General features: G+C 42.5%; 1 protein-coding gene across 1 annotated transcript; it reads left to right on the plus strand.

Moving 5' to 3' along the window:
- Window positions 1-15,272: 15,272 nt before the first annotated feature.
- SPATA45 (spermatogenesis associated 45) lies at window positions 15,273-17,057 on the plus strand (the record flags this gene model as incomplete). The annotated part of the gene is made up of 2 exons (XM_081257509.1): window positions 15,273-15,546; window positions 16,984-17,057. The coding sequence occupies 2 exons, from the start codon at window positions 15,273-15,275 to the stop codon at window positions 17,055-17,057; spliced, it is 348 nt and encodes a 115-aa protein (XP_081113635.1).
- Between the last annotated feature and the right edge of the window lie 4,173 nt (window positions 17,058-21,230).

The following is a 21,230-nucleotide window of genomic DNA, read 5'->3' on the forward strand; positions in this document are numbered from 1 at the left end:
CTCTTAGCCATTCATACATGTAAACTAACAAAATTCATACTGATTATTATGATTACAAAAACATTACCAAAAATATTATATTATGATTACTTCATTTTCTTGTAAAGTAAGCAAAAAAATTAATAAACAGAAACCTCAATTAAATAGAGTTGGGAGACCAGCAGGGGGCGCTCTCACACCCTGCAGCAACAGCAGAACGCAACAGGAAGAAGAAAGACTCCTTTCCTGACAAGGACTCAGCCAATGAAAAGTCACGGACTCTGTCTACTATAGCCCTCCCAGCTTCTTTCTCCCCTCGATAAACGCATTCTCCTTTCCTTACTGTACAGGGAACTTGCATGTGGCTCGCCATGGTTGCAGACCCTGAATTGCGATTCTCTACTGATCTGAATAATCCCATCTTTGCTGGAAAAATATCTAGCGGTCTATTTGTTTCAGGCCAACAAGTCATGCAAACAAAGCTCAATTCAGTCCACTTTGTGAGACCAATACCATCTGGGTCCTCTTCCTTGCCTGCCTCTGGCTAAACTTCCCAACCATTTTATCTCCATTTTATCTCCTCCAGTTCTATTTTGGATTGGAATTCTTTCACACTACCATAGCAAGTCAAATTCCTCATGTCCAGGCTTGGGAGGGTGAGGTCGCTAAGACAGTGCCCCTTTGGTCAGGAGTGGTGAAGGAGCTGTGCATGGCTGAGTGTACAGAGTGGAGACAATAACTAGAGCAGGGGAGGACTGGCAGAGCAGAAAACAAATCACACCACATTAATCCTCGCAGTGCAGCCAGGATGCCATGTGCGTGTTTATCATGCAATCGTCCTCATGATCTGCTAAGATATGCTCTCCATATTCTCTCAATTAGGCCTAACTACCCATCCTTTAGGGTCCAAGTCAGCTCAGTTCCCACCTCCTTCCTTAGTCTTTATCCATGACATGGAGCCCCTACAGACCTCTCTCTCTTCTGACCTCGTAGCACTATTAGAGCCAGTAGCCGAACTCTTCCTGGCAATGTTACTTAACTTCCCTTTGCATATTTTATCCCTTTTCTGGATTTGAGCTTGCTAAAGCCAGGGACTGTATCATATAGTATCTTATTTTATAACTCCCTCAGTACTTAAAAAGGCTTTTTATTTGGCAGTTCATGCCATATGGAATCACTTGCACCTAACTTGGTAAATGCTTTCAGGTGGCAGTGACTAACATTAGGAAGATAGCCTGCTCCATTATATAAAATTTTAAATTTTAATCTATATTACACATTAAATCAGGCCTTCTCTCCTTCTGAAATGTAACTAAACACAGTTTAAATTTAATTTTACATAGTTGGCCACAATTGTGCATGCCTAGTGTTGTATCCTATAAACTTAAGAGTGGGAATGAAGTAAGATCTTGGTAAGGTTTTGTGAAATGTGAAATAAAATAGATTTACTTATGTCGAGGGGTTTTAAAATGGAGCCAGGAGGCCATTAAGGAGGTGAACCTCACACACGGATGGAACCATGGACTTCTGAATTGGGCCAAAACACAAATATTCCAAGGACTCTGCAAGAATGCCTGAAACTTGTCACAGTCCTGGACCGGACTTTCCCCTCCCTCTAGCGTTAGCCTTAGCAACCCTGTTTAGTCAACACTAGCTTCTGCCTCCAACTACAATTAAAAGTCTCTGTAATACAAATCTCCCGTCTTTGCCTTTAAAAGCTCCTGACTTTTACTCCCCAGCAGGACGCTGTTTAGGTTGCTACCAGAATCTATGTGACCTGAATTACAATTCTTTGATCCCCAAATCAGTTCCTTCCAAGACACAAATTTTAAACTTTCTGAAAAGATTTCTCAGTTATAAAAGACTGGTAACTCTTCTGTCACCCCCTCCAGCTCCTCAAGTCTGTCCTCCACACGTTCCCCCATCTCCCTCCTTCTTTTCCTCTTCCCTTGCTGAACTCCCTTTTTACTCCCCAAACCCTGAGGCCCCCCTTGATCCTCCACCCCCAACCTCTTTCACTCAACCAATTCAAACTCACAGGTTTAGGGAATTCCCTGATGGCCCAGTGGTTAGGACTCCACACTTCCACTACAGGGGGCACGGGTTCGGTCCCTGGTCAGAGAACTAAGATCCTGCAAGCTGTGCAGTGCGGCAAAAAAATAAATACATAAATAAATAGACAAACTCATACGTTTAAATTGAAACCCAATAATGAGGGCACCCTTTTAAATCTAATTTACATACTTGGGACTAAGGCAGAATTGCTAGCTATAGCCAAAGAGATTTCCAAGCTTACTGAGAACCCTCACCGTTTTGCAAAGGAATTTAACATTGTCACTCAAATCTATGAGCTTGTGTTTCCTGATCTTTATCAATTTTGAGGGAAGGCAGGCCCAACTTTGGATGGCTAAAGCTGGCTGGAATAATCCTTTAGAGGATCTTCAATGTTTCATGCCAGCTGACAGCTCTGAAGCCCAAGAAATAGCAAAAACTTTACATGAAGCCATTCCTTGGGCCTTCCCAAAACCTGTTGATCGGAATAAAATCAAAGCATGCACTCAAGGACTAACAAAGCTGTGCATGACTATTACAACACACTTGAAATTGTTTTTAAGGAAAATCCTGGACTTGTAACGGAGCAGGACCCTATGGGGCCTTCCCAGGACAGGCCTTCCCCCATATCCTCTGCTTTAGCTTCTCTCTGAAGTACCTAGGTAACAGGTTTTTTTTTTTCTTCTTAGAGTTCATCTCCATTTATTTCAACATCACATGTTTAATGATGACTTCAACATTATATTTGCAGTTTTAATATAAACTTAAGTAGACTTTAATTTTTTAAAATAATTATCTATAGAACTATTTTTAGGCAGGCAAAACATGTTCAGTGATTTTTTTATCCTCAGCCATTGTCTTATTGCTCATTTTATCAAATTAATCCTTCCTGTCCCAAAGAAAATTAAGAGATCACTTTTATCTATAAATTGGGGGATAAGTCATAAAGTTTTTGTATATTATATGTTACATACATATATACAATATACATATGCATTTTATATATTGTGTATATATGTAAAGTATCCTCCAGTTTTACAAATTTTTAGTTACAAGTCCTAAGAGGGATAGAATATATAGAGACTACTTATTAAATCTTATTTGGGAATTGCTGAAATAGAATGTTACCATATTTGCCTCCGAATAACAACAAACACCATAAAACATAACTCAGTCAATAAATGGAATTCAATTAAAAATTTAAATATTCTTACAAACCACAGAGACTATAAATGCCAAAGAAAATCTGATGTCTATTTAGGTCACTAAATAAACATTTTTCAGTAAATCTACAGATAAAGAAGATTTCAGACTGAATGAAAAAAAGAACCATTTGGAGGAAATTTATCTTTAAGTTCAAAAGTCACAAAGTTAATCAACTGTATCAAAAATTAAGTTCAGGACTTCCCTGGTGGCACAGTGGTTGAGAGTCCACCTGCCGATGCAGGGGACACGGGTTCGTGCCCCGGTCCGGGAAGATCCCACATGCCGCGGAGCGGCTGGGCCTGTGAGCCATGGCCGCTGAGCCTGCGCGTCCAGAGCCTGTGCTCCGCAAGGGGAGGGCCACAACAGTGAGAGGCCCGCGTGCCGCAAAAAAAAACCCAAAAAACAAAAAACAAACTTAAGTTCAACACATTTCTTAACAAACACAAAGAATTCCATACAAGAAACTGATTATAAAATTCTGATAGGACTTCCCTGGACTTCCCTGGTGGTCCAGTGGTTAGGACTCCACGCTCCGAACGCAGGGGGTCACGGGTTTGACCCCTGGTCAGGGAACATCCCACATGCCACATGGCAAGGTCCCCCAAAATAAATAATTTACAAAATTTTTTAAATACAGAGAAAGTAAGGCAAAGAAAAATGAAAAATAATAAGGTCTAATGAATAGTAAGTATTATATAAATGAAAGCAAATAAATCATTTATTGCAATAATTTAAAAAAAGAATTCCAAAGGAACAAGACAGGGGCTATTTTAATACCAGGCTGCCCGGCAGCAGCAACGGGTCTTCCTGTTCTCATACAGGAGACAAACTGCCCTCCCTCCACCTCCAAAACTTACACACCACACTGAGTCATAAGGGAGCAGGGTCAGCAACCTAATGACCATCAGAAGAAATGAGACAAGAGGTCTAGTTAAAACACAAAGGAGCAACATGTACATAAAGCTAAGACATGCCACAAAGTCAACAAAATGAGGCTTCAGAGTAGTGCAAAAATGATTTTCGTGTGCTCCAGAATACTCAGCTCCAGCCAGGTTTGCTCAGGTGCCAGGTCACGATAGTACCACCACTGAATATGCCCACATGCAGGGCCATCAGAACTTAAAAGGAGTCCTCTAGGAGTGCCTACTGGTGACCTCCTACAGCTGACTTCTCAGAGGGGAATTAAAACAGTAAGTCTGATACGGTCTCTGCAACCGTCTCTGTGCTTTAAATCACAGTCATTAAGGAAAGGGGGAGGAGCAGGTATGTTGCCACTTGTATCTCTAAGTAGAGGGTGTGGCCCGTTTCCTTGCTCCACTGGGAGTATGCCTACGATTGTCCTTTGTTTTGTAGCTTGGTTGTCCCTATTAAACGAGGACAACCCTGCAGGACTAATTTCCACCCCGTCAGTCACAGGGGCCGCTGGAGATCCACGGGGCAGACCCATCATCACTGGAGGTTTTAAACGCCAAGCTGAAGAAGGACTCAACCTTGCTGTGTGGATATAATAACATCCCCCTCACCTACAGCGCTCACAAAATCCTATAAAGCAGTCATTCACAAAGCCAGCTGCCCTCCAACGTGATAAACTGGGACCAAAATGGGAAAATGTCACTTTGTCAACACAGATGCCTTTCACAAACGCTTCTGCCAGTTGCTCACAGATAACGGCTCCAGCAGGCTCTTCCCGGCACCGCCGCTGCCACGCTAGCCAGGCGCACGAAGAACCAGCCGGCCCAGGAGGGTCCCTGAGGCTGTCAGCTGTGTCGTAGGGGAATTATTTTTGCTGCAGTCATCTGAGTTAGAAGAGGTGGAAGTTGGAGTCATGGGAACAGAATTATTGCTATTACCAGCGCAAGCTTTTGACTTATTTATGTTCTTAGGTTTTCGTTTCCTCGTTTGAATTCCCTCTTTTTTCATAGCAAGCGGTCAAGGCACCCCATGGAGTTTCATGTAGAGTCCACAAGCATTGCACACAGGTTCACCCTCGGCGTTTCGGCACCACAAAGTGGCGGCTGTGGTGTGACAGTTGGAACAGGACAATCCAAGCCGGCGGGAGGAAGGCTGGTTATTATAAATAAGAGGTCCCTTGAGAGAAAAACCTTGAAGTGTAATTAGGTTGACCTTCCTGGACCAAAGTGTGCTCCATCCAATACATAAGATTCTAGATAATAGTGTTTGATGCACATTTCCTGAGTTGTTTTGCAGCTGTGAACCCCCCTTCCCACACCAAATGGAAAAACTACCTGATGACCATGAGCACACAGCCCCAGGCCTCCTGGAACCTAAGGACTGACAACGTTAACCCCTGTGACCCCACGCTGCTGCCTCACCATCAGCCAATCAGAGAACTGTGCACGAGCTGATCACGTGCCCTGCGACCCAACCCTCTCCTGGTCTTTAAAAATGCTTTGCCTCAATCGCTCGAGGCTTTTCAGGGCACGAGCCACCTCGTCTCCTTGTATGGCCTTGCAATAAACTTTTCTCTGCTCCAAACTCCGACATTTCAGTTTGCTTGGCCTTACTGTGCGCTGGGCACATGAACTTGTATTAACAGACTCTCTTCCGGTGCAGAGTCCACTAAGGTGGTCTTTAACGCCATGTTTAGAAGTGGCCCAGATGAAGATCTCACAATTCTAGTAAAGTGAGCCCAACTTAATTGGGAAACCATGGCCACTCCTGATTTGGTTAATTTGGTAAACCAACTGGGCCGGACTATTCAAAATTCAAATAAATGAGAGGCCACTAAAATCATAAACTTACTGCTTCAACAGCTATCAAACTCCTCCCAGAGGCTTCAACAAACTAAATCAAAGCCTTCAGACTCTAAAAATATCTGCCATTTGTGGAAGAAACGTGGCCATTGGAAAAAGAATTGCCTCAAACTAAAACACTTCAAACAATCCTCTCGTGTTAAGCCTTCAGCTCCTCTTATGGACTGAGCTTGCTCTGAGGACAAACAAGGGGTTTTCCAGTCCTTCCCCTTAATCATCTGGGTGAAACTTCCCTTGTGATAGGAAATGAGCTCCTTGTCTTAACTGGAGCCACACTTTCTGTGCTCAGTCCCACCAATCGCAAACAATCCCTTCCTCAGAGCACTGAGATAATTCAAATGGTGAGAATATCTAGTAAACCCCCTAGAGTTTATACATCCCCTCCCTTCCCTTTCCAGCTGGGCTCCCTCCAGGACCACCATTTCTTCCTATTGGTTGGTTCTTCTCCTGTCAACTTCCTGGAATGAGACTTTTTAGAGAAATATCATGCTGTCATCTTTTTCTCAAAAGGGGGAAATTATGCTTGAGATGGATTCAGTTCCCTCAGCAACTCCTGGCACTCCAAGCTCCTCAACCCTACTAGCAGTTTTTGCCCTTAGGACAAGCTTGGAAGATAACATAAACTTGAAACTCCCCAAAGAAATCCCTGAGACATTCTGGGAAAAATCCACAGCTGACATTGGGTGGATTCATTCAGCTCCCCCAATTCATATTCAAATCGACCCTGGTCAACTCTTCCAAGCATTAATCAACATTCTTTAAATCCTGAGACCTTAGCAGGAATTAAACCAATCACAGAGGAATATACGACACAAGGCCCCATAGGTCCTTGCACCAGTCCCTGTATTACACCCATTCTCCCTATTAAGAAACCCCAAGGAAGAAGAGAGAGATTTGTCCAAGATTTGAGGGCTATTTAGAACATCGTTATCCCTCATCATCTGACCATCCCTAACTCTCATAGGCTTTTTTTTTTTTTTTTGTGGTATGCGGGCCTCTCACCGCTGTGGCCTCTCCCGTTGTGGAGGACAGGCTCCGGACGCGCAGGCTCAGCGGCCATGGCTCACGGGCCCAGCCGCTCCGCAGCATGTGGGGTCTTCCCAGACCCAGGCACGAACCCGCATCCCCTGCATCGGCAGGCAGACTCTCAACCACTGCACCACCAGGGAAGCCCCTCATATGCTTTTAATAACAATACCTACAGAGGGTAAATTTTTCACCATAATAGACCTCTGTAGTGCCTTTTTCAGCATCCCCATGGATCCTGACAGTCAATTTTTATTTGCTTTCATGTGGGAAGGACAACTATACACCTGGCTATATGGAAAGCCCTTCCTACTTTCCACAGATCCTAAAAATGGATTTAGTAGATGTCATTCTTTTCCACAAGGGTCTATCTACCCTCTTACAGTATGTTGATGAACTTCTCTGTTCCTCTTCTAAGGAAGCAAGTGAGCAAAATAGCATCAGTCTCCTCAAGCCATTAGCAGCTAAAGTTCATTAGGTCTCTAAGGAGAAATTAGAAGTTGTTCAAATGCAGGTCAAATACCTAGGGTACTGATCTCATATAAAGGACTCCTTTTAGACCCTAATAGGATCCAGTGTCTTACATTTCCAGTAGCCACAGACCAAAAGACAACTTCAAGGGTTTTGGAGTCTGGCTGGATATTATGGGAACTGCATACCTGATTTTTCCTTAATTGCCCACTCTCTTTATACACTGCTCAAAGCTGAAAGACCAGATCCCTTAGATTGGGAAGAAAATATCTTTATGACTCTCCAAAACCTGAAAAGCAGACTTCTCAGACCACCTGCTTTAGGTCATCCTAATTACCAGCTTCCTTTTTCCCTCTTTGTGTACAAAAGGGAGGGGAATGCCTTAGATGTGCTTACTCAAAGGCACAGCTGTCAACACCGACCCCTTGGCTATCGCAGTCAACAATTAGACCCTGTAGCCAGAGGTGTTCTCCCATGCCTGAGAGCTATTTCAGCCGCAGCAGCAGATCTTACAAAATCAACTGAGGGAATAGTTATGGGCTGTCCACTTATCATCTGTGTTCCCCATGCAACAGAAGCCTTGCTCAATTCTTATCACACTCTGCCTTTCTCTAAGCTGTCTCACCTCATATGAAATATTGTGACTAACTTGTCACATAACCCTTTCCTACTGCAACAACCTTGACCCTGCAAGCCTTCTCCCTTGACCTACCGATGAAACTCCTCACGGCTGCTTGACCCTGACTGATCAGTTATTAATCCTCGGAGCTGACTTACAAGAAACCCGTATTGCTAATGCTGAAATTGAAGTTTACCGATGGTTCTTATTTGGAAAATGACAAAGGAAAATATTGTGCCGGGTATGCAATCGCCTCCTCCTTTGAAGTAATTGAGGAAGCTCCACTGACTACTGCTACTTCAGCTGGCATGCAGAACTCCACACTTTAACTGAGCTTGCACCCTAGCAGAAGGTAAAACTGTGAATATCTATAGAGACAGTCACTTTGTGGTAGTTTCGGACCTTGGCACTTTTGAAACAAAGAGGATTCTTGACCTCAGGCAGGAAACCAGATTAAGAATGCAGATTGGGTGAATGAGTTGTGGGAATCAATCCAACTTCCATCTGTCCTAAGTCATCGTTAAGGTGCTTGGGCATTCACAATTAAATTCAGATGAAACCAAAGGAAATAATTTGGCTGATCTGGCTGCAAGAATAGCTGTCTTATGAGCCACCCAACCTGAAATGGTTATATTAAGTTTTGACTACATTCTGAAAGAGCATCTAATGGAAATGATCAAAGAAGCCCAATCTAAGGCATGGCATAAAGGCTTTATTGGGATGATAATGGCTGTATTTTTAGCCCATTAGCTAATTTATAGTATGGCCCCAAAAGAAGACCTGTCTTTCCAGAGTCCATGTAAAGACCCCTGATGGAAATGACTCATCAGATGACCCACTGGGTCATGAGAAATGAGACAATACTGTTGGGAAAATATATTTAAGGCCTCCAAGGCAATGTAGTTGTACTGTACATCCTTTAAAAAAACCCAGAGGGGGGGGGGAAACCCAGAGGAACTATCCAAACTGCCCCTGGATATTTTGATTTCCCTAAAGGGCCTTTTAAGGTATAAAAGGCTATACATTTGTTCTTGTTGTGATTTGCATGTTTCCTCATTGGACTGAAGCATTGCCTTACCGGCAGGCTACTGCCTCAGCCGTTGCAAAAATATTGTTGGAAAATGTTATACCCACATGGGGTGTGCCCTCAGAACTGCATAGTGACCAGGGAGTACATTTTACTGGCCATGTTATGAAACAAGTCTGTGAGGTTTGCCCTATTCTACAATGTTTTCATTGTACTTAGCACCCTCAGTCCTCTGGACTGAGGGAAAGAACAAATGGCATTGTTAAGACTCAACTGGCAAAATTTATGCAGACCTTAAAATGGCTTGGCCTCGGCTTCCCTGGTGGCGCAGTGGTTGATAGTCTGCCTGCTGATGCAGGGGACACTTGTTCGTGCCCCGGTCCGGGAGGATCCCACATGCCGCGGAGCGGCTGGGCCTGTGAGCCATGGCCGCCGAGCCTGTGCGTCCGGAGCCTGTGTTCCGTAACGGGAGAGACCACAACAGTGAGAGGCCCGCGTACCGCAAAAAAAAGAAAAAAAAAAAGCCCCTGACTTTTACTCCCCAGCAGGGTACTCTTTGTGTTGCTACCTGAGTCCCCAATTGCAATTTTTTAATCTCAAATAAACACTTTTTCTCTTGATTGTTTCCTCCCAGGTTTATTTAGTTTGACAGTTTGCAGAGCGTAGCAAATGAGAACAAGTCCAAGAAAAAAGGGGTGGGGTACCTTAGAATGCAGCCTGAAATCTCTTCTGGGAGAGTAATCTTTGAACAAGGAAACTTTGTTGGCTTAAGAATTATTCAAATTGGGTTTCTTATGTCACAAATTATTTTTTTAAATTTATTTATTTTATTTGTTTATTTTCAGCTGCCTGGGTCTTCCTTGCTATGCGCGGGCTTTCTCCAGTTGTGGTGAGTGGGGGCTACTCTTCGTTGCGGTGCATGGGCTTCTCATTGCGGTGGCTTCTCTTGTTGCAGAGCACGGGCTCTAGGCATGCGGGCTCCGTAGTTGTGGCTCGCGGGCAGTAGAGCGCAGGCTCAGTCGTTGTGGTGAATGGGCTTAGTTGCTTCGTGGCATGTGGGATCTTCCTGGACCAGGAATTGAACCTGTGTCCCCTGCATCGGCAGGCGGATTCTTAACCACTGCGCCACCAGGGAAGTCTGTCACATATTATCATGTTGTAAAATAATGAGTGTTACTCTTGGGCACAGCACACACAACTTCCTGAATTAAAAGTCTAATCTATTACACATTTTAGAAGAACTCATAATGCTTGTATTGTACTTTATAGTTTACAAGACCTTTCATCTATTATCTTGTTTAATCCTCACAATACTGATATCAGCCCCATTTAGCAGTTAAGGAAGCTGAAGCTCAAAGATGTAGAAATCTTCCTCCAGGTTGCACTCTGATAAGGGAGGACTTGAATATAGCCCCTGGCCCTCAGGTGCCAGGGTTGTGCCCAACTGATGAAGCCTCTTGATAAGTTTTTTGCATATCTGGGAGCTTTGTTTTAAAAAAATGAAAAAAATACCTTCTTATCTTTAGCAAGTGCCCTGCTTTGGTCTGAATGGTTTTTGTACTCCAGTCTCATTAGAGTTGGGGGATTTAGTTTCTTTTGCTGACCCTTGATATAGTTCTTTAGGGAATTAATTTCTCTGGCATTGTGAACTGCTTTCTTCAATACCAGTTTCTTTCTTCTATCACTAATTTCTGTAAAGAGATAAAGAAATGATGACTTTTGTATTTGTGAAATGTATTTCTGAAGATTTTTTTAAGTTGGAGACATCTACTTCTGAGAAAAAACATTCGAATAAAATAATTACCCAAGTAAAACATGAAGTTTTAATAAAATCAGTAAAAACAGCTACAATTTACTAAGTACCTACCACAAACTCTCAGACTATAAGCTCCTTGGGGGCAGGTACCTATTTGCCCTCAGTACCCAGAACAGTACCAGGCACAGAATAGGTGCTCAAGAAATATCAGTGCATATAATAAATTGATGCCAGGCACAATGCAAAGAGCTTTATATGCATATCTCATTTAATTCTGTTAAAAAACAAAATTCAGCCAAGTAGATCTGAACATTGAATTGGCTTTATTAGGCAATTCATGACCTGGGTAGCATCCCACCTAGCAAGTAGAAGGGCACTCCAGGCTTGTACAAAATGGAAGGATTTTATAGGAAGAAGGGTGCGGAAAGGGAGCTATTGGCAAAAGAAAAAAAGGGTTGTTTTTAGGCCAGGATATCTTATTTTGGGGTCCGGGGTGGGGGTGGGGGAAGAGAAAGTCAAGGTTTTCATCATGCAGATTGCCTCTTCTTCCTCTGAGGGATGAAGAGGGCCTACATGGCAGATTACCTTATTGGTGCTGACCAGGAAATTCCAGACTGGTTGATTAAGACTGCATTTCTGGTAAAGATGGAAACTGCAATTACATTAGGTATTAAATCTAGGCTTGGCATCATGGGCTTTAGTATAAGTGATGCCATTTGGGGTCTGTGGGTTTTCTCTGTAGCAATTCCGACTCCTCCCTCCTCCACCGTATACACACAAACACACAACTTAATGAAATAGGTATCTTTATCCCATTTTGCAGATGAAGAAACTGATATTAAGAGAGATTGAGTACTTTATTCAAGGACACATGGCTGATAACTAAATGGTCTCCCTGACTCCAAACTCTTAACCAGGATTCTATGAATGGAACAAAGTTGGAATGGCACAGATCAGAATATTCCATCGCCAGGGTAACATCTCAGTAGGCTCATCCACACCAGTGGACTTCAAATAGGCGTTGGGTTGCTGTATGATAAAAGGTAATTTATAATAATAGACCTATAGAAACAGTAATATATTTTCTGTATATATACATTTGATTCTTGTTATTGTGGTAGTTATGTTGTATGAAGTGGCCCTGAACACTGAATTAACAGATATTGAGCCATTGCTCTTAGGGAGAATACAGGGTTAGGCTCTTGTGACCTTTGGCACAGCATTTTTGTCAACCAATCAATATATAATTTTCTTTTATGTGTGTATGTATGTTTCTTTTAGTTTAAAGAAACATATTTAATATATGTTGTTGATTCATTAATGTTGAACTCACAGCCGGCAGCACTATAACTCATTATTGAACAAGGCTGATCTAACACACATAAGGCACATCACAGCCTTCTTGCTGCTTAGAAACACAAGATAGCACTTTAGCACTATGCTTGGGGGGGCATTCTAAACAGTGAAATCAATGAAAAGAACCAAAATGAAAAAAAAAAAAATGGGACACTATAAAAGGACCAGGAAAAGGACACACATGGTATGAGAGCTGAAATAAGAAGGCAGAGAGCTGCCTTGTTGCACCCCAGCTGGGGATGTGCACGTCAAGGAGACTCAGATTTTTTGCTGCTCTGTGCATGTTTGGGGATGACTGTGAAAGCTCCACAGTATTGATTATTGGATAACAAATAAATTTTAGTGAGTAGGAAAATTTGCAAATATGGAATCCGTGAGTAATGAGGATCTACTCTATATATGTGCTTAATATTTTCAAAGCCCTTTAAACAGCCATAGGTTAGGCACATTATTTATCTCCATTTAAGAGGTTGTAAAACTGGGTGAATTAACCATAGAAATCGACTTGTTCCTATGTCATACATACAGTCAGTTTCATAGGCATGTGGCCTCTACACTCACACAAGTGCCAAACCTCTTCCCCCACCAAAGGGCCCCACTTCCTCTAATGCTCTGCTCTCACCATCTTGAAATTCTCAGTAGTTTTTCAACAAGGGTTCCTGCCTTTTCATTTTGCTCTGGGCACACAAATTATGTAGCTGATCCTGATCACATAGCAAGTAAACAGGTTAATAACTGGGGGGACAAAAATACTATATATTTATCCAACTGAACAAAAAAAAATTTTTTACAGTGCCTAATTAATATATTAAAGTTACCATTTATTGAGATTTGGTTGTACTAAGTTCTTGATAATGTATTAGCTCATTTAATCCTTATGACCCTCTGTAATCTGGATATTCCCATTAAATATATAAGGAAACTGAGGCCCAGAGAAGGTAATTTAACCAAGGTCATACAGTTAGCATAGCGTGAACGGGAATCAAATCTTTTTTTTTTTTTAATTAACTTATTTTTTTTGCTGTGTTGGGTCTTCATTGCTGCACGGAGGCTTTCTCTAGTTGCAGCGAGCGGGGGCTGCTGTTCCTTGCGATGCGCGGGCTCCTCATTGCAGTGGCTCCTCTTGCTACAGAGCACGGGCTCTAGGCGCGGGCTTCAGCAGTTGTAGCACGCGGCCTTGGTAGTTGTGGCTCACGGGCTCTAGAGCACAAGCTCAGTAGTTGTGGCGCACGGGCTTAGTTGCTCCATGGCATGTGGGATCTTCCCGGACCAGGGCTCGAACCCGTGTCCCCTGCATTGGCAGGCAGATTCTTAACCACTGTGCCAGCAGGGAAGTCCCCGCAATCAAATCTTTTTGACTTCAAATCACATGCTCTTACCATTAGACTCTTGCTGGGTCTAATTTTAGTTGGCTCCAGTTTTCAGGCAACTTGTAATAAGGGTTTGAATTTTGTGATCTTCTCAGTGAATTTGTGACTAAGACATCTACATTTTATTTGCAGTAAATCTATATAATAGGCATTTAACAAAATATAAATTAGCTCATAAGTACATAAGAGGGGCTTCCCTTGGTGGTGCAGTGGTTAAGAATCTGCCTGCCAATGCAGGAGACACTGGTTCAAGCCCTGGTCTGGGAAGATTCCACATGCCACAGTGCAACTAAGCCCATGCACCACAACTACTGAGCCTGTGCTCTAGAGCCCGTGAGCCACAACTACTGAGTCTGAGTGCCACAACTCCTGAGGCCACACACCTAGAGCTGGTGCTCCACAACAAGAGAAGCCACTGAAATGAGAAGCCTGTGCACTGCAATGAAGAGTAGCCCCCGCTCACTGCAACTAGAGAAAACCTGTGCACAGCAATGAAGACCCAATGCAGCCAAAAATAAACAAACAAACAAACAAATAAATAAATAAAGCCTTTGATTTCAACATGAGTCTTGTATTCTATTTATGAATTGAGCTATTTTCATATAAAGAATGATAATCCTTATTTTTTCATCCTTATCTCAAATCCAATTCAGGCGAATAGTCAATGGGAGCTGGTGGTTACGATTACTGTACCTAGGATGAGAGTTGTTAGGATAATGATAAGGATGGACGGGTTTATTAGTATGGGAAGGGTATAAACCAACATTTTCGGGGTATGGGTTAACCCAAGTTGAAAAGACTAAACACCTCTGGTAGTATATTTACAAGTCCTTTAAATATTGTAAATCTCCCTTGCAAATTTAGCATATCTGATTTTTAAGCACTTTAAATGCCTAAAAAGATAAATTTACAGGCCTCACAAGCAAAATCTTCCTAAATAGTTAATAAGACTTATACATTTTAAAATTTGTTTTAACTATAGCCAGTTTGATGTCTTCTGTACTTTTTTTTTGGCTGTGCCACGTGGCTTGTGGGATCTTAGTACCCTGACTAGGGACTGAACCTGCGCCCTGGCAGTGGAAGCACGGAGTCCTAACCACTGGACTGCCAGCAGATTTCCTATACTTTTTATAATAAAATACCTTTGGATATTTATTGGGAAAGAAACATCCAAAAATGTTAATTTGGTTGTCTCTGGATTACAAGTGATTTTAATTTTTCTACCTTATACTGTTCTGTATTTTCTTCATTTCTTACAATAAATACATACTATTTTTATAATCAGAAAAAGCAACAAAAGTCCCTAAAAGCAAGAATCAATGCATAGTATCACTTTAAAAACCAAAATATATTCTCTTACTGTATCCTCTTTTATTGGCCTTTTTTTCCCCCTGAGGAAATATCAAGACCTTAGAAAGCAATAAGAAATGGAGAGAGGTTGGGGGAGGGGGCACAGTGGTGGTGGAATTTGCAGGAGGAGAAATACCTGGCTGAGGTAATCACCTGATAAAGTAACTGGGGGTACTGGTAAATACCTGATTGTGAGTATTGGCTTCAAGGTCAAGCAGGCAATTGATAGTATTTTTTTCATTTGTTAGCAGGACAGCAAGAATCACTGGATTAGTTTGTCAGCATAATGGCATCTGTAAACAGAACCAGTGAAATAATTAAAAAACTTAAAGCAGACAAACATCTCCTGGAGGAGATAAATGAAAGGCGTGAATCCAACTGCTTGGTGGAAAGAAGCAATCAAGTCAGCTTATTGAGAGTTCAAAAGAGGCATTTCAGTGGTGCCTACAAGTCCCTTACTCATGCCCAGATCAAAGAACCTGTTCCTGACAGTGGCAGGAGCTCCTGGGTCAAACTGAGTCTCCTTGTTCACAAGGAGAAAAGGCACTTTCCGCTAAAAAGTAAGATGTTGTGGTAGGATTCCTATCCAATCGACAAGAGGAATCCATAAGTAAACTTAGGAGTTATTTCTGGGGTTGAAAGAAGTTCATATATATTGCTCTGGGTTAGTTGAAAGACAATCTGTCTGAAGTTAAAAGCATCAGTAAACTACGCTAGTTGATGTGAGATCTACTACAGACCAGAGATTCTCATATTCTTGTGCTTACAGGATCCCAGAGTCCATCTCCAGGCTGGCTCATTAAATAGGCTCTAGTTTGGGCCCTGGAATCTGCATTCTCAGCAGGCTAAGGTGACTCTGATGCTGATGGCCTGAAAACCGTATTTTGAGAAAACTCCAGAGGCGGCCTCTATCATCAATTTCTGTTGCCTCTGCAAAGGTTTCATGTGGAAAATTGAGATAAAATGGAAATGATTTTGATGACAAATATCAAACAAAAAGTCCTGAGAAACAATAAAATGTGGAGGGAGTTTGGGGTAGGGGTGTGTGTGGTGGTGGTATTACCTTGCAGGGGGCGGAAGAGGAACGGGTAAATACCTTAGCTGTGAATACTTGTTTCTAAGTCAAAACAAGCAATTGATGGTATTTTTTTCCATTTATTTGGAAAAAAAATAAGAGTATAATTATGTTAAATACAACCAACAAATGATTAAGTTAGATAAGAAACAAAAGAATTGCCATACTGGAAATTTAACTTCTTTGATGAGGGGGCTGTGACTTTACACTTGCTCCATACTTTTTTTTTTTTTTTTAAATTTCTGGCTGCATTGAGTCTTCATTGCTGCGCGCGGGCTTTTCTCTAGTTGCAGCGAGTGCGGGCTACTCTCCGTTGTGGTGCACAGGCTTCTCATTGCGGTGGCTTCTCTGGTTGCAGAGCACAGGCCCTAGGCACGCAGGCTTCAGTAGTTGTGGCTCACGGGCTCTAGAGTGCAGGCTCAGTAGTTGTGGTGCACGGGCTTAGTTGCTCCGCGGCATGTGGGATCTTCCCGGACCAGGGCTCAAACCCGTGTCCCCTGCACTGGCAGGCGGATGCTTAACCACTGCGCCACCAGGGAAGTCCACTCCATACTCTTTGTACATGGGGTAGAGAGGGCAATGAAGCATAGCCTGGAAAACTGATGTTTTAAAGTTAGTCTGTAACAGCCATGTTTTTATTTTACTCAAAAAATAACTCTTTTACAAGGAGGAATGCCTTTAGTGTTCCTAATTCTAAGAGAATCTGCACAATTTCAGCCATAAAAAAGAATGAAATAATTCCATTTGCAGCAACATGAATGGACTAGAGATCATCATATCAAGTGAAGTAAGTCAGAAAGAGAAAGACAAATACCATATGATATCACTTATACGTGGAATCTAAAATATGACAGAAATGAATCTATCTACAAAACAGAAACAGACTCACAGGCATATTGAAGCTCTCTCTTCAATCTTCCAGTTGTAGATATGGAGGCCAAAAGAGGGATAGTCTTACTTAAACTTGCCTTAAAAACAGAAGACTTGGTGTCTTAGTTAGTTTGGGCTGCTATAACATATTACCATAGACTGCGTGGCTTAAACAACATTTATTTCTCACAGTCTGGAAGCTGAAAGTCTGAGATCAGGGTGCCAACATGATTGGGTTCTTGGAGTGCCCTCTTCCTGGTTTTCAGAGGGCTGTTTTCTTGCTGTGTCCTCACATGACAGAAACAGCTACTTTGGCCTCTTCCTATAATGGCACTAATACCATTCTGAGGACTCCACTCTCATGACTTAATTACCTCTCAAAGGCCCCACCTCCAAATACCATCACAGTGGGTCTAGGGTTTCAGCATAAGAATGTGGAGGAGCACAAACCTTCAACCCATTGCACTTGGGTTCAAGCTTTGCTTCTGCCATTGAGTAGTCTCATGCTTTGAGTCATTTAGTGTCTCTAAACCTTACTTTCTGTATCTGTGAAACAGTATTTATCCTCTCTGCCTTCAGCAGTATTTTGGAACTATGAAATGTATTATAAGATATGTGACAAATACTTATTTTTTATTTTTCAGATAACACCATATTTGGATAAAGTGCATCTGCAGAGACACATAGAAATACCATCTCTTTGATCCTTCTTCAATGTCTGTCTCAATTATTTACAAATATTAATTATAAAAGAAGCCAAAGAAAACTATTCACTAGATCACCAAGAGAACATTGTCACGTAAAACATATCACACCTTCATTCTATTCCATCATTTAGACTTAGATGTTTTGAAAGAGGATTTGAGTTATTAAATGTACTTCCAAAGATGGATGACCTAGGGCTTCCCTGGTGGCGCAGTGGTTGAAAGTCTGCCTGCCGAGGCAGGGGACACGGGTTTGTGCCCCGGTCCGGGAGGATCCCACATGCTGCGGAGCGGCTGGGCCCGTGAGCCATGGCTGCTGAGCCTGTGCGTCCGGAGCCTGTGCTCCGCAACAGGAGGGAGTGGCATGGACATATATACACTACCAAATGTAAAATAGATGGCTAGTGGGAAGCAGCCGCATGGCACAGGGAGGTCAGCTTGGTGCTTTGTGCCCACCTAGAGGGGTGGGATAGGGAGGGTGGGAGGGAGACGCAAGAGGGAGAAGATATGGGGATATATGTATGCATATAGCTGATTCACTTTGTTATACGGCAGAAACGAACACATCATTGCAAAGCAATTATACTCCAATAAAGATGTTAAAACAAAACAAAAAACAAAAAAAACCTAACATGTATAACATACAACAGTGTTCATTGTATTTATCATGTTGTACATTACATCTCCAGTACTTATTTACCTTATAACTGGAAGTTTTTATTGTTTGACTGCCTTCATCCACTTCCTCCTCCTCGCACACCCAGCTCTTGCAACCACAAATACGGTCTCTTTTTCTATGAGTTTGTTTTTGAAGTATAATTGACCTACGACACTATGTTAGTTCCTGCTACGTTACACATCACAGTGATGTCTGTACATTTCAAACTGATCACCACGACGTCTAGTTATGATATACCACAAAAAGATACTACATAGTTACTGACTACATTCCCCACACTGTACAACTCATACCTGTGACTCATTTATTCTGCAATTGGAAGTTTTCACCCCTTAGTCTCCCTAACTTATTTTTTTCCTCCCCCAACCCCCTCCCCTCAGGCTACCACTTGTTTGTTCTCTGTATCTATAATTGTTTCTCTCTTATGTTTGTTCATTTTTTAAAAGATGCTACATATAAGTGAAATCATACAGTACTTGTCTTCCTTTGTGACTTGATGACTATCTTTAGTGTTATGTTTGGATTCCTTTCTCTTTTTTGTTTGTATATTATAGATTTCTGGTTTGTGGATACCATGAGGTTTATGTACATATGACTCTACATGTGACTGTTTTAAGTTGCTGATTTCTTAAGTTCAACTGCATTTTAACAACTCTGTATTTTTACTCCACTCCCCCAATGTTTACTATTTTTGACATGTATTTTTTTGTTTTGTATACCCCTTAAATATTGAGGATATAGATGTTTACTACTTTTGTCTTTTAACCTCCTTTCATACAGGGTTGATTTACTGCCTTTACTGTGTATTTGCCTTTACCAATGAGCTTTTTCCTTTTGTAACTTTCACGTTTCTAGCTGTGGCCTTTTCTTTTTCATTTAGAGAAGTCCCTTTAGCATTTCCTGTAAAGCTGGTTTGGTGGTGCTGAACTCTTTCAGCTTTTGCTTGTCTGCAAAACTTGATCTATCAAATCTGAATAAAGCCTTGCCAGGTAGAGTATTCTTGGTTATAGGTTTTTCCCTTTCATTGTTTTGAATATATCATGCCACTCTGTTCTGGCCTGCAGAGTTTCTGCTGAAAAGGCAGCTGATAGCTTATGGGAGTTCCCTTGTAGTATGTAACTTGTAGATTTTCCCTCGATGCTTTTTTTTTTTAAACACTGATTCCTTCCTTTCTCCTTCCCTCCCTCCCTTCCTTCTAGTTTTTGGGGGTTTTTTTTTGACATTTTTATTGGAGTATAACTGCTTTACAATGGTGTGTTAGTTTCTGCTTTATAACAAAGTGAATCAGTTATACATATACATATGTTCCCGTATCTCTTCCCTCTTGCATCTCCCTCCCTCACACCCTCCCTATCCCACCCCTCTAGGTGGTCACAAAGCACCGAGCTGATCTCCCGTCGCACGGCATGAGGGATCAGATCCCCGGCCAGGGATTGAACCCATGCCCCCTGCAGTGGAAGCACGGAGTCTTAAGCACTGGACTGCCAGGGAAGTCCCTCCCTTGATGCTTTTAATATTCTTTTATCTTTAATTTTTGTCATTTTAATTACAATGTGTCTTAGTGTGGTCCTCTTTGTGTTGATCCTGTTTGAGACTTTCTGCTTCCTGGACCTGGATGTCTGTTTCCTTTCTCAACTAAGGGAATTTTTTAGCTATTATGTCTTCACATATGATCTTTGCTCTTGTTCTCTCCCTTCTCCTTCTGGGACCCCTATAATGGGAATGTTAGTATGCCTGATGTTGTCCCAGAGGTCTCTTTAAACTGTCTTCATCTCTTTTTATTCTTTTTTCTGTTCGTCATTAGTGATTTCCACTCTGTTTTCCAGCTTGCTGACTCATCCTCCATATCATTTAATCTTCTGTTGATTCCTTCTAGTGCACTTTTCATTTTAGTTATTGTATCCTTCATCTCTGTTTGGTTCTTCTTTATATTTTCTAACTCTTTGTTAAAAACTTCTAACTTCTCATTCTGTTCATACAATCTCCTCCTGAGTTCTTTGAACATCTTTACAATCATGAACTTGAACGTTTTATCAGATATATTGCCTATCTCCACTTCACTTAGTTCTTCTGGGGTTTTATTTTGCTACTTTGTTTGGAACATATTCCTGTGTTACCTCATCTTGCCTAATTTGCTGTTTTTATTTCTGTGTATTTGGTAGATTGGTTACATTTCCTGACTTTGGAGAATTGGCCTTTCATAGGCCAATTCCTATGCATCTCAGCAGCACACTCCCCTCTGGTCACCAGAGCTATATGCTCTAGGGGTGCCCCCTATGTGGGCTGTGTGGGTCCTTCTGTTGTGGCAGGCTGAGGACTGTGGGAGGTCTGGTAGTGTGGCTGGCCCCCGGTCTGGTTGGTTGCCAGGTGCTGCTTAGCAGGGCCAGGTCATAAAGTGCTTGCTGCCGAGTCCCAGGCGTCACAGGGCTAGTGCTGGCCCACTGGTGGGTGGAGCTAGGTTCTGGGATTGGTGGTCGTGGGTCTGAGGTTCCCAGATCTAGTGTCAGCCTCCTGGTGGGTGGGCTGGTTCTTGACACGGCTGGTTGTGGGTTCTGGGGTGTCCCAAAGCTGGTGCTGACTTGCTGGTGAGTTGGGCTAGATCCTGCAGCGGTTGGCTGAGGGGTCCAAGGTTTCTCTGAGCTGGTGTCAGCCTGCTGGTGGGTAACCTAGATCCTGGGGCTGCTGGATGAGGGGCCCAAGGTGTCACAGAGCTGGTGTTGGCCTGCTGGTGGGTGGGCTGGGTCCTGACATGGGCTGGGCTAAGGGGCTGCAGTGGTCCTGGGCCTGATGTCTGCATGCTTGTGGAGGAAGCCAAGTCTTGGGGCTAGTGCTGGCCCGCTGCTGGGCGGAGCTGTGTCCCAGGATCTCGGGCTGCAGGCCCTGGGGGTCCCAGGGTTGGTAAGATGGTCTGCTGGT

This window comes from Mesoplodon bidens (genome assembly GCF_964165515.1).
Source record: "Mesoplodon bidens genome assembly, chromosome: 2".
Lineage (NCBI taxonomy): Eukaryota > Metazoa > Chordata > Mammalia > Artiodactyla > Ziphiidae > Mesoplodon > Mesoplodon bidens.